Source organism: Chelon labrosus, assembly GCF_963514085.1.
Source record: "Chelon labrosus genome assembly, chromosome: 17".
In the NCBI taxonomy this organism is placed as follows: domain Eukaryota; kingdom Metazoa; phylum Chordata; class Actinopteri; order Mugiliformes; family Mugilidae; genus Chelon; species Chelon labrosus.
The window spans coordinates 5727753-5742248 of record NC_140350.1 but is presented as its reverse complement, the minus strand read 5'-3'; the positions used below and the strand labels follow the sequence as shown (position 1 = coordinate 5742248).

At 40.6% G+C, this 14496-nt stretch overlaps 1 protein-coding gene across 1 annotated transcript in view; it reads right to left on the bottom strand.

Annotated features, from left to right (window-relative positions):
- Positions 1–14496, bottom strand: part of nlgn2b (neuroligin 2b) — a gene marked incomplete at its 3' end in the record, with an annotated part of 33228 nt that overhangs the window by 6339 nt on the left and 12393 nt on the right. Inside the window, exons 3-4 of the mRNA XM_084564408.1 lie at positions 14130–14279; positions 735–920 (exon numbers count right to left, since the gene is read on the bottom strand). Coding sequence (XP_084420534.1) covers positions 735–920; positions 14130–14279 — 336 coding nt within the window. The remainder of the gene's footprint in view (positions 1–734; positions 921–14129; positions 14280–14496) is intronic.

Sequence of the window (14496 nt, the reverse complement as noted above, 5' to 3'; positions counted from 1 at the left end):
ATCCTCGACAACGCTGCAGCCTTTTCTCAAGGCTCTACTCCGTGTTGAGCTAGGTGCTAATGTCCCTTGTTACGAAGACGGGCAGTGCTAGTGTGGAACGGTGGGCAGCGGCTGCTCGGACTCTTGCAGCTGACCAATGAGAGCAGACTACGTTTAACATAAAACCATTAGCACCTTATGGAAACTTACCATACCGTGCGAAAATAGCAAAGCAACCTAGAATATCTAACTTGGTAAAATTATATTGTCCAATAATAAATATTAGTCCACTATATATAGTGTGTGTGTGTGTTATAGGATGCATCTCTTCTTAATGCTTTGTTCAGACAGGATTAGTGTTATTGGAGAAGGACAATTCTGTCAGTGCAGTTCAGTGATCTTAGCCCCAATGACGTTATTTGGGATTATTACAGGGTTTGTGTCCCAAGATGAGTAATGTTTTTTTACGGCAAAAAAAACCCACACAAAAAAAAACCCACAACTGATTTCACCCATCTGTCGACTCCGGCAGCCTCCATACTTACAATCTGGTTTTCTTTCACATTACTCAATCTTTATAGCAATGCTACAATGCTGCAAACAGTGAGCGTCTCATTTTCTGAATACTGCGACAAGAGGAAATAATATTGGGATGTATTTTTATCAGGTTTAGGCTGTTCATGTCCTCAAACGTTAATCCCGTTTGAGCAGGGTGTATGACTACAAATGTGGCAATGACAGTGAAAGAACCTTACCCTCGGAGTGGTGGGAAAGGATGAGAAGGTTCACACAGGCGGCACCAGCTCCTGAGCCAAAGATGGTGATTCTCTCTGGGTCTCCTCCAAAGTGACCAATGTTTTCATTGAGCCAGCGCAGGGCCTGGATCTGGTCCAACAAGCCATAGTTCCCTTTAGCAGACTGGTCCCCTGTGCTCAGAAACCCTGCAGGGCAAATTAGAGGAAACATAGAAATGCCGATTATGTGCGAACGGAGGAGCAGGGAAGAAATTCAGGGGCCATGGAATAACACAGAATTGTTTTTTGTTTTTTTTAAGTATCCCACACAAACAGAAGATGGCATCCTGTTATTATCAGGAACTTCTCAGCCTCCAACTCACTGTGAGTCTGAGGAGATTTCACACCGAAAGCTTGCCAAATTACTCATTTCTAATACCCACGCTCAAAATACAACACAGTTAAGAGAACTTGTCAGCGGAGAGAGGAGGAGAGCAACAGAAGGCATGTTTCACCTACTTCCAGGACACACATTTACACAGTAGGTGCACACCCACAACAAGATAAAATAAACTGAACAAAATGCCAAACGCACACACAGAATGCTTTGTTCTGAACTACCGTCCTTGACATGCAATTTAGACAGCACCGAGCTATTTCACCTTGCAACAAACTTGTCAATTTGTTTTTACTGATGGGATGACTTCAAAACTGGAAAGGACTGGAGAGGATTTCAGTAAACTGCACACGTAGATCTAAAAGGCACAAGCCTCGATGATACTCGATGATATTAAGTGAGGTGCACCTGACATGAATTCCGGAGAACATAAGACATGCCTGACCGTCAGTACCCTGGGGAGAGAGAAATGTTGAGAATGCCCCCAATGTTGTTCTTTCACAACAGGTCACTAGCTCTCATTTTTTGCTCCACAAAACCCAAATCATAACATCTCAGTTGGAGAGTTCACATGGTGGTCAGGTGGGTAATTATTAAGTATAAAACAAGTTTGTCTTTATTCTTATGAAACTAACATGTAAAAGATTCATTCAAAAGCAGACCAGTGTAAAAATAACTTTGCAAATCTGCAGTAACTGATTTTGACCACCTGGGGGCAGCAGAAAGAATCTGTAACAAAATGGGACAAATTTCTTCTTAGATCCCTACGGCTTCAAAGAACCTTTAAAACTATGAAACAGTGATGTTCTTCGGTAGGTTTCGCACCACTGTACCATTTCTACATAAGAGTAGTCATGTTGTCCACTGGAAATATAAAAATATCAACAAGGAGCTTTGGGATTGAGGGAGATCTCAGATTTTATCCAACTATGATTAGTGACTTAAACAGATAAGATGATGAGATGATCAGCCACTAACAATCTCATCAGAAATGTGGATGGCAGACTTCCAAATAATATGTTACTACATAATACAACGCAAGCCAAACTACAGATGGATTTTCGAGTGATGTCATACTGTATATGAGATGCATGTGCAGGTGAGAACACCGGTTGGGGAGACGAGGTCAACACTGAGCTAAAACTGAAGGTGAGATTTGAACCATCAGTTTTAATATCTGTTAACTAGATTATTGCTAGCTATATATAGTAGGCTAGCCCAGAGGGATAGTGTTTACTGTCTCATTGGTTAAAGTGAAAATACAGCTGTAATCATCCAATTTTCTTATCCTAAAGTTCAAGCATGTTCGATATTTATGAAGGTAGCCCCGATGATTCTACAAGCAGTTCAGGACCTCGCATTACCAAATAATAAGTGTCGGGAGGTGCGAATCTGGGGATAAATCAGCCCCAAACCACTGTAGTCTGAGCCTGGCTTTTGAAACAAATCGAGAGCTCTGAAAAGACCAACATGTTAATTTGCTTGTGCTGCTAACTGGTTTAAACTTTCCAAAGTGTAAATGAAATGGGCGGAAAATTGCTGACTGGCAAAAGAAGGAAACATCTCTGAGATCAAAATTAGCCTTCAACTAGAGACCCAAAAAGAGAGCTGGACCGTGAAGGCATTCATCCACATTTGTGAAGAAGAAACACTGCTTTTAAGTAAAGACAGCTGTGTATGAAAGACTGTTTATCGAAGAGCACAAACGTTTGTTGGACGCCGATCAATGATTCACTGAGCAGTCTGATGAGCGCAGTCATGGCAGTCATCTTTAATAGGACATAACAAAACACATCTGGCACATTCGGAGAAAGTGGCAGGGTCTTCACAGATGCACGAATGTTATGAATATAATAAGCAGTATGATAGCGTCTTACCTTGAGCAGAAATGAGACAGCAGGAATTAAACGGTGCTTTTACTGTCTGTGGACAGTTTGAGGCACAGAGAGACATTGGAATGTCAAAATGTTTCGTATCACCCTGCTGAACACGCATCCTTGATTATTTGTACAGTATGTCACCTAAATAAGCAGAGCTGGTGAATAAATGTTTACCGTTGCAGGACTATGCCCAGTATAACCTTGCATATGCAGCATAGACCACTGTACACGAGGTCACGGTCTCAGTCTGTCATGATGTTTCTCTTAAAGCACGCATTCAAGTGTTTAACTAAGTTGTTCCGGACTTCAGAAGACACATAGAAGCGACTGACTTAAGCCATGTGTTCTAAAGGGCAGTCAGAAAAGAAGTGGGACAGCTGTAAAGTACACTACACAGGGACAGATGGCAGGAGTTGAGACAGTCAGCACGTTTTTGAGGGCGCCGAACAGCAAATTAAGTTTTATTGTCGATGCTTATAATGTAAGTGATGGCGTTGATGATGGTGATGATGATGGTGATGGCAACAGCAGCCGCGATGATGGTGGTGATGATAACCTGCCAAATTGACCTTTCTACAACAGTCAGCGTGACACAGCGCGCGTCTCTTTCCACACTCTTCACTGTACTTGCACTACAGTTAACAGCACTTGAAGCCTGGAGTGTTTTGTTGGGTTAACCTGGATTAATTATGATTCATATTACAGAGAGTACACATATTTTGTAGGATTTTCCATATATACATTTTTTTAATGGCTATTTTGCTTTGGTTCACTGGTACCAGCCACAAGATGCAAGTGTTATTTTTGTTTTATGGGAGAGGAGCCAAAAGCGTTTTGTAAATCTACTAATTTCTCACATTTAATGAACCAGAATATTGTGTGAAAAACACATAAAGATGAAAAAGACACTTGTCAGAAGCCAAAAATAACTTTTAATTAATTTTGTTTTTTATGTTTTATACACATAGTGACGAAGATATTCTACCTATTTTACTTATTTTATTGTACTTACAACACATTTAAGCTCAAGGCAGTCATATCTGCTTATGTTCTTTTACATTATCTCACGTTCACAAGTAAATGGAAATCTATAACTATCCCTAGCGTTACATATGTGCAAAATATGCAACCACAAACCGTGACCCAGTCTGGAGTAGACAATAATCTTTCTTCTTTAATAATGATAATGAGATAATGATCAAGAGAGACCAAAGTATGATTAAATTGTGATCTAGAGATAATAGGTTTGCCAAATTTATAAGAAACCACAGCTGCTCCCTGCTTCCACTGTGCAGTGTTTAGTGGATTATTAAAAACATAAATTTAAATATCAGTGCCATAGCAGAAATACTACCTTGAAGGGATTACAGCCAGTAATCAATATATAGTTTGCATGTTAGTGTGTAATTGTATTATCTTTAGATCATCCCAGCAATTGACTGGCTTTTAGCCTGATGCGACTCTGACCTGGTAACGTATCAGCGCTGACCTGTGCCGCTTATCAAAACCATGGGCATGTGGAAGTGTCTGCTGCCCAGCCGTGCTGAGCTGCCTGCCACGGTTGCCTGGCAACTGTCCAGGGCTTCAGGCAAAATGATATGGACAGACACTCACAAAAGCACTTGCATACACACATCCAAGCACTTCCATATTCAAGTAGAACAGCAGCATTGCACGCGCCCATGAACTCAGAAGACAAAGTCAACGCGCAGACGTGCAGTCCAGAGTGTGAACTGGCAGGCTAGCTTGAGCTAGCGCCTCCTGTTGCACTCTCTTTGCAAGAGCACAAAAAAGATTGGAAGCCTGGCTTATCTTCCATCGCTGAAGATAAGTCAAACAAGTTCCCTCCTCCCTTCTCTTCCAGTAAGTTTTCTTTCTGATCCCCCCTCCCATCTGCTGACTTGGGCTTACTTCTGACTTTAGCGCTGAGAGCAGCAGTTTATGAGGCTGAACTCATGCATATTCAACACTTGCTTTAGGTAACGGCCGAGGAACTGCGAGGAGAGTCATCAACCTCTAAGTAAAGATACAGGGTGAAGACAGTGAAATGAATGGATGAAAGGAAACAGAGGAGTAGTGAGCAGCTAATGGAGGGAAATTTAAAACAGAAATGCTTACAGTGTGTTGTATCCATTAACTGTGTACTCTATCACTATCAAAAAAAAATCCTCTCTAAAAGTTTATTTTATGAAATTATGAAAGCATAACGCAAAAACCAGTAGAAGCACTTAGCCTTTCTCTAATGTACACTGATGAGATGAGTCATAGCAAGAGCCATTATCCCCTATTGATATTGCATCTGCAACCGGAAGATATTTTACCATAGTGATGTATCAAATGGATTGTTTTTTGAGACAGAAGAAGTGCATTATTAAAAAAAAAAAAAAAACGCCACGTCAAAAGAGACTCTTTCCAGTATTGTGTACAGTCAGCCATTCACAAATTCGCAATCCAGAGCTGAATTGCGGTCAGACATCTGACTGTTTGACTGCTGAGATGGGAACATGCGTCTGCAGAGTAATATTTGGGACTGAACAGAATGAATGCAGCAGGTCACTGCACATATTCCTCTGAACAGAGAAACAAAAGGAGGGAGAGAAATAAAAAAAAATAATCCAGAGGTATAAAACAGGTATTAAACTGAATATGGCCCAAAGATACTGTTAGATCCTAAATGACAGAAAGGTGAAAGGAATATAGTGAAGGACATATTAGATCATTTGACGTCACACAGGAGATGATGTGCGATGTCAAGATCTAGATGATTGGAGGTGATTGGAGAGAGCAAAACAAAGCTTTCCCGTTTTTCTGTACGTGAGTCACTAAATTAATCAAGCACAGGTGGAGGCACTATTACAAAAAAGGAAAGAATAAACCTGAGCAGATGGCGAATGTCTCCTGCACACTGAAGATGATTGGAATAGAGTGGATTTGATCATTCAATACTGCTCGGCAAAGTTGGGGATTATCTGTGATGTGTGAATGTAACGGTGGATGAATATGACAGGAGAAAATCACAATGGAAAAATATCTGACTCAAAGATCTGCTGTTGTACCTCACCTCTTGCACATTCTTCTTGGATTATCAGATTTTTTTATTTATTTACTTATTTATTTTAAACACAAATCGGTTAAATACCCTTCTTGGCAGTAAAGGTTCAATCCAAGAGACCTGCTGGCAGGTCCATTTCAATTACGTATCATTCTGTATGTCAAGTATATCCAGACATTAAGTTATATTGTAACTGGGCTTCCTCCTGTTGAACTAATGTGATTTCAGCACACCACCCATAGGTCTTATGTGTCACTGAATTTATTACCACACCTATCTCATTTGATTTTTACTCACAAATGTATGCTCAAACGGCGCCGAGCTGCGCAATAAAACCAGGCTGTCGCGCAAATTTGTAAAGCAATGCTTCAAACATCATGATGACAGACACAGAGATGTTTCAAAGCTTCTCAAAGAAAGTTCCATTTCAGAAAGGACCGATCGCTGATGACAAACCGCAGTCTGCAAGAATTAAGGACCAAATTACCTCAATCAAGTTAAAATACTTGAAGCAGAAATTTTTCATCAGATAGAACACAGTTTTAGTCGGCAAGTTAATAATACAATAATAGGCAGAACTAATATATCAACTGCTAGTGGGAGTTAAGGCATCTCAACACTTTTTATTTGGTTAGTTTAGAAGCATGTGGTTTTCACCCAGCCCATCAGAGAAGATCAAGGCAACATTCTCAGGGTCAAATGTGATCTGCAACGTCCACCTTTGCATGAACGCTGAGCATAACTGTTTTATTAGGTACCCTGAAGAAGAGGCCTAATGTTGTCTAATGTGATACTGTGTATGTCTGTGTATGTTTACTGTGCCTGAATCAACACTTATGTTGTAATGGTCTTAAATACATGTTTACATTTGTATTTACAGCTGGGTGAATTTCCAATTTCCAAGTATTTAAATGAGTGTCCTATTAAGGGTTAAGATTAAGTTATGATTATCAGATTTTTGACTTCACATTTCTCCTTCAGTTCCCCCTCCTTGAGTCCCCTTCTGAGAATCTAGAGGATGGCATATGTATGGGATACAAACATCATAATATACCTTTAAATAAGTTTAGGAGCATCTGCGCCAACTGGCAAACTGTCCAGGGTGCACGCTGGATAGGCTCCAGCCCCCTGCGACCCTCTACAAGATAAGCTGTTACAGGTAATGAAGGGATGAACGTCTGCAACACACACTGGGTGTGGGAAGTACGGCTGATACACTAGAGACCTGGACAATTTCAGATGAATTTTGACAATTAATGTGATGTGTAAGCCATTTTACTTTGCATAAAGTATCTTTCTTATATTTGACAAGTCCAGCTGTGCATCTGGCTGTCAGCCCGGAAAACAGATTGGTGTCAGTTTCGGTCAATATGCCTATAAGTCATTACTGTTCAATGCAAACTTTATCTATAAGAGGACAGCAGCTGTCTTTAGCTACTGTTTTTCTGTGTCAAGAATTTGAAACACATAATCATCAAGCACTAAGCCATCTCTTAGGCCTGCTATTTAAGTATATAATCTTTAGGTCCATCATCTTGGCCTGCATCTAATTCTACCGACAACCAGAATGAAACTGAGGCAAGATTACTTAATTTTATTTTCTGTCATGATAGTCGGTGCATGACCACCAGGCAAAACATGGGGAAAGAAGGACTGCATGCAGAGTGGGAAGTTTGAGGATCTATGCATAGAGTGGGAGGTGTGTTTTATCTGTGTTTAGAGACAGCTGAGCTGTGAGAAGGCAGCGGGCTCAAATTAATTGACAGCTCTGGCTAAAAATACCGTTTATGTCATATTAAAAAGGACGCCTTTGAGAACAACAGGCAACATAATGTGAACGGACTCCCAGGGCTCTCTGAGCGAAGCAGTATTTCGTGGATACACTGACATTGTTTGACATGATTGCGTGCATGGCCTCGGAAAAAATGATGTGTGTTAAATAACAGATAAAACTGTGTTTTTAGTGGTGTCATCACATCATTAAAACTAATGTTGATGGGCAAGCTGGAAAAACAGCAGGCTAAAATGTAGAATTTCTTCAGTGTTTCAATAATTTATGCGGTAAAATAAAAATGTTGTAAATAAAGTATTATAAATCAATTATAACTACATTTAGTAAGGTTTAAAACACTGAGACATTGAAATAATGCTATAGGCTTTCAGTGTGTAATGTGAAAGAGATTGGTTGTATTGATGAATTACCGCTACAAGCTACAGCTAAGTTCTGCTAAGCCATTTAGCCTTTATTAGCTCACTGTTTTGGCTTTAGCACCCGCTGCTTCAATGTTTTAGTTCAGATTTACTGCTCATAACTATTTGATCATTTGTTCTACAAGCATCTGAAAATCTCCTGATAAAATCCACAGTTTCCTACCTCCCTCCCTAGTCCCACACGGCCGATAAACAAAACTAAGAATTAGCCGCTAAACATAGCGAAGGAATTAACATATATTTTCTAAACGGAACTAAAAAAAGACACAGATAAGGACTATGTACAGATCAGAAATTCATGAGATGACTATAAATATAGCTCCAAATGAATGTTGCTCCGTATCTAGTGAATATATACGTACATACATATATGTAACTCACTGCTTACAGGTTAGGAACAAGAGGCACTCAGGGGAGGTGCAAATCCTGCTATGTAAAGAGGGAATTTTTAAATAATAATAATAATAATAAATTTTATTAGATGATGAGATGTTCTGGACTGGCGACCTGTCCAGGGTGTACCCCTGCCTCTCGCCCGATGACAGCTGGGATAGGCTCCAGCAGACCCCCGTGACCCTTAACAGGACAAAACGGGTATAGAAGATGAATGAATGAATGAATGAATGATGAGATGTTCTAGAGTCTGGTAACACACCGTTTGGATTTCATTATAGGGCGTGTTTCAACCGATGCAGAGAAAAAACATACGTCTGCATGCCGTTGGACAGACCTACAACCACTTTGAGGCATTTCGTTGCAAGCTAATTCAACTCCACGGCGCTCGGATGTGTCACTATTACTCCTGTCCATCACCACGTAATGCCGATTGATCCGATTGGCCTGGCAGATTTTGGCCGGAGCATAATCAGTTCCAAATGGAGTGACTCCAGGCCAACTTTCGATCAAAAGAATTTAGTGGGTGGCAGAAGTAGGGCTGGTTTCCAGGGTATTTTGAGGATATTGACACTAAAATCTGCTTGCTTTAACGAATCAGTCAGCCGCTTTTTAGGAGAAAACATATGAGTAAAAAATGTGAATATTAAAAGAAACCTTTGGTAGGATAATAATCTACTTATGGTAAATTCATTTCTTCTTTAATTGGAGACACGAATGTAATAGTGTACAGGAGGAGCTTATTAAACGTGGTGCCATTTTCTTCTATATAGGTTACTTGACTACTTGCAAGTAAAAAGCTGAAATTAGGAAGAAAGTGTGGAGAAACGTTTCCAGAAGAAGCGTTTCATCTCTCTTCCTGAGGTGAAAAATGTTCTCACTCTCAGAGCCCACGATGGTGGGCCTTTCCCCAGAGTTCATTAATTAGTTAATTAGTTAATTAGTCTGAACAGATGGCTATGCAACACAAATCAGAAGGCTCTCTGGGCCCGGAGCAGGAGGAAGGTAGGAGAAGGTGAGCCGAACAGCGATCCGAAATCACAACTGTCACCAAACCTCTGAACCGGGCTGTGTGCAGCGGCGCATTTTCTTCTCATTCACCCGTTTTTATTCCTCAACGACAAGGCGTATCGTGAATTGATGAGAAAATTCCTTAAAGTATATAATTTGCTGGAAAATTACACGTGTATCTGTCAGACTGGAACGAAAGCGTAAAGCGTTAAACCATATGCAGGGGTGCTGCGGTCACACTGCAGGAGCATTTATTCGAATGAATACTTTGCATCACTGCAGATTTAAAAAAGCATTTCTGAAGGTTTATTTTTAGACTGCTCCCATCTCCCCCCCTTCTGTTTCCTTTTCCCTCACTGTCTCTCTATGATTCTCCCTCGCTCATCTGTCTCCATTCCCTGCTCTCTCTTCTTCCCTCATTCCTGACTCCGTATCACTCTCTTAAAGGCGCAGCAATTGTATGAAATGAGGTTGGCATGTGTAAGCTCCTGTGTGTGTAAGTACAGGATAATACTAAAGATTAGAACATGAAACTATTAAAATACTGTATGCCTCTGTTTTGCACTTGGACTAAACTGCACAGTGTCAGAGAGGGGTGCTATTAAAAATTCAGATGGATAGTGCATTATTCATATATATATTTTACGCACAGTACGCAACCAATTACTACACGCACACACTATCACATGCACAAGAAGGAATAAATGAGCGCAGAGGCGAACATGCATGCTCACGCCACACGAAACATACAAACACATGTGCACACACACAAGGACAGGCGCCTTAGTACAGTAACCCATTTTTATAGCATCCGAGAGAGAGCACATTCGCCCACATACCAAAATTCTCAACAATGTTAAAGGAATCGAGGACACTGCGTCATCCTTCATAATCAGTCAGCAGGATCTATCTCCACCTCCTTGCGTGTGTGTAATATACTTGTATGTATATTAATGACAGTGTGTGGAGGTTCAGGGTTATAAACATACTGTCCAATGCATGAGTGCTCTTCAGACATCTCCAGCATGAATCACAGCAAAGATGTCGGTGTAAATCGGCCACCTTTATGTTCTGGAAACAAGGTCGAGGTGTGTATAACAGAAACAAAGGAAGATACCACTGAAGAGCATTAGTGCAGAATTTTGTACAGCATTACAATCCTGACTCCAAATGGTGATTTGAAGCCCAGGCTCAGCTTGTAATGGGCAGCATATGCTGCAAAAAAGAGAACTTATAAAGCCAGAATCGAGCCAGATAATGCAGCAGGTCCAGGTCCTCGTTTCACTAACTCTCAGTTTGTCCTTGCCCCCGTTGCCTCTCCACTGGCACTGTCAATAACAGTCTGGATCATGTTACCCTCTGTTAATGCTCACTGCAATTCTTGGACTCCATCCTAAACTACTTCCATTTCTCTGTTTATCATTATTCTGATATGTTGAAACAGGCGTGATGCAATAAACAAGATCTGATTACCCAACCTGGCAACCACAATGACTGACATAGAGAGTCTGTGTGCAAACACCTCCAAAAAGATGATGGCGAATGCAAATACTTGACTCCACTGATATCCTGCAGCACAAGGGCTCGGCATACACACACACACACACACACGGCTCAGCCCACACTCACAGGCCATGCAAGCACTGCAAATCTCCACCACAATGAACAAACAGAATACCCCTTAATCCAAAAATACACTGACAGACACACATTTCAGTTCTGTTTGCAGTGGCTGAATGTACACCAAAGGCACTAAGTCGCGTCTCTGAAGTGTAGTGAGTCAGGTCCTACCTGTTGTCTCTGCACTAGAGCACATTAATACAACAATTAATTAAGCCACAGTAAAAAAAAAAAAAATAAATCTAATTTTCAAGCTAAGTGAACTCAGTAAAAGAACCTGTTTGTGTTTTATTGTGAAATCCCCGCTGCACAAATAACACTCGTTTGACAGACTAAGGAGTAGCTGGTGAAATGTGAGCAACTTTAGTAGCAGAAATGATAACTCAAGATTAACTAGACCTCATTGTGTGTAATTTAAAGACTGCAAGAAAACGCTGTATGACTGTTTAGGGACACAAAATCCCAAATTAGTAATTCACTGTACCATATTAGAGCCTATAATATCAGGTATACCTTAGAGTTCTACTACCTGAGATGATAATGTTTCAGGATCTGTAAGGTACAGGCTGGGTTTGAATGTAGTAGTTTTCAAATATAATACTAAAAAGTTTGTGTCTTTCTCTCTAACTGTACCAGTCTTCTGTGTTCACGACTGTAATATATCGTAACTACACATGCAATGGCTAGTGAAAAGCCACAAAGTAGCATTACATTAGCCTTTAACTCCAATCAGCGACAAGGGATGAAGTAAAGCAAAAATATGACCGTGAGTGTCAGGATAGGTTCAGGTCTTAAATTTAGAAGAAGCAGTCAAGTTAAAGACCCCAGCATGGGCCACTGTTCGGATTCTCCAAAGAATCTTAAAGAGTTCACTTGATGAGGCAGTTGGATCCTTGCAAGAAAGGGAAGATTGCAATATCAAAAGATTTTGTGCTTATGGACATACCGGTCAAGTTTCTGGAGATGACAACAAGAGGTGGCTGTTTTTTTCCAAAAGGTTAGTGTAGATGTTGCTAAAGCATACCGACTACTGACTCCTACACTGACTGCTTGCTAGCTTTCAAAGTTCCACAGACTGCTGCTCGAGCTTCCTTTTTAACATTCTTCTACTGCAGCATGTCATTAGTTGGTCTCATCAGTTAAAGCTTGGTTTATACTCCCACAAAGGATCTACGCAGGGCCTCCGTCGTAGGAGGCTACGCCGTTGGAAGCATTTATACTTGTGCGGTGGTGTGTCGGCACTGATTTGTAATTACGCCACAAAAACGCTAGTTCATGGCTGGTCAGCTGTCTTGAGTTTCTTTGCACACTTTACACAGTGGTGATTGGAATTGAAAGGTTGGAGTTTAAGTTAATAAATGCTGAACAACAGTTTCTTTTACCACTGCAACACAAAAAAGTCTGAGTAGATGGCATGAAGACGGAAAAACAGCTGTTGTCTGTTGTGGTCTCCCCATTGCTGAGGAGGTGCATGTCGGGCTAAGCAGTACTTACGGCCTTCATGGTTTCCAAGGACAACTTCTCAGATGATTCTGTGTAACAAACCATCTGCTGAGTCAGGTTATTAAAGAGTAACAGAACACTGAATTCAGTTTTACAACACTCTATGTATTGTAATTTAATTATGTTATCTATTGATTCCATTCCATAGTTCATCACAACAGACTGTGTTTTCCTTTCTGTTGCTTCCTCCTTCCTGCACACCTATTCTCAAAGTAAGGTCTTGCTTCTTCACAGACACTGCCAAAGAAAAATAAACTGCCAAGGTTTCTTTCCTTTGCAGACCCACAACTCTGAGGAAAAAGTGAATTGTTTGCAGAGTCGGGATTCGATTGCATTACCGAGTACGTGAAGAGGGCATTTTCAGGAACACGGCATCTGGTTGCTTTTTAAAGCCGGCGTACAATCCACCTCACGAAACATCTGAGTCTTAAGAGGTGTTTCCACACTGTTAAAAACTGACTCTAGATTAATGAGTGCCTCCTACTCACAGATGGCTAAGAGCATCTTAAAAACCTCCAGAACCCGGCAGGGGTAACCAAACATGACATGTTTCACTAGTTTTTATTGTTTGTGCTAATTTTGTGTGTACTTTTATTATGGCTGCTAATGCTCTATTAAGCTATGTCTGATGTAAAATGAATGAGGGTAATAATATTATACAATAAGATAATTAAACTAACACAAACACTGGGGAACTTTTTAGTTACTGTGGGCCTTAATTGCCTTTTTCTTCCATCTTCCACATGCTCATATAAAGTCATTTTGAGTAAAGTAACAGCTTAAGCAACAACTATCTAAAGTTTACTTTCTTAACCAGCAATCTTACCGCCCTGACTAGACTGACCAAAGCTGTAACTGATGTTTGCAACATTTTTACACTCTTTATATCTTTAAATACGGCACTAATTGAAGTCAGTTAGTCTTATAGTGTAAAGAAAAGGCAAACAAAATAATACATAGAAAACACAAATCAATGTGTTATCTTTGATGGTTACATTGATTTTGGGTTACATTGCCTTAAAGGGGGGGGGATCTCAAGGGAGTTTACACCTGTCTCTCTTTTGTACATGCTGCCAACACTTTCCCTTGCATGTCCTTCCTGCTGTGGCCTGTCAACACTGCTGAAACTATTAAAAGTTGTTACTTTATGTTGAAACTCAAATAGTATCTTTACACTGTTTCCCATTACTGGCATAAAGTGACATTCTTACGATGCTAGCTCAGAGTTAGACAGGTTGAGACCTACTACAGAACCCTGCACATGAAGGAGTGATTCTTGTGCATTCTGTGTTCAGAAGAAATTCATTTTGAAGGAGAGAAGACTCAAACGGGTGACACGTCAAACTTACCGAGCACACCGAGCCGATAGTTCATGGTGACCACGATGACATTTCCGTAGGCAGCCAGGACGCTACCATCAAACATGTTCCCCGAGCCCTCCATGTAGGAGCCTCCGTGGATGAACAGCATCACCGGCTTCTTGCGGCGATCCCGAATATCTGCACAACACAGATTGACAAAGGCGTTCGTTATGTTTAATTTCACGATTGTCCCGGGAAGAATTCTTCAGTTTATTTTCAATTTATGTGTCCACAAGCAACAAGTGGTGTGTTATAAATAAAAATGGTGCAGGCGTATAACTATAAGTGTCTTCTATGTAACATGTAGATTTCTCTATCCTCAATCAGTTGTGTGGCACTTGGAAAAGATGAGTAG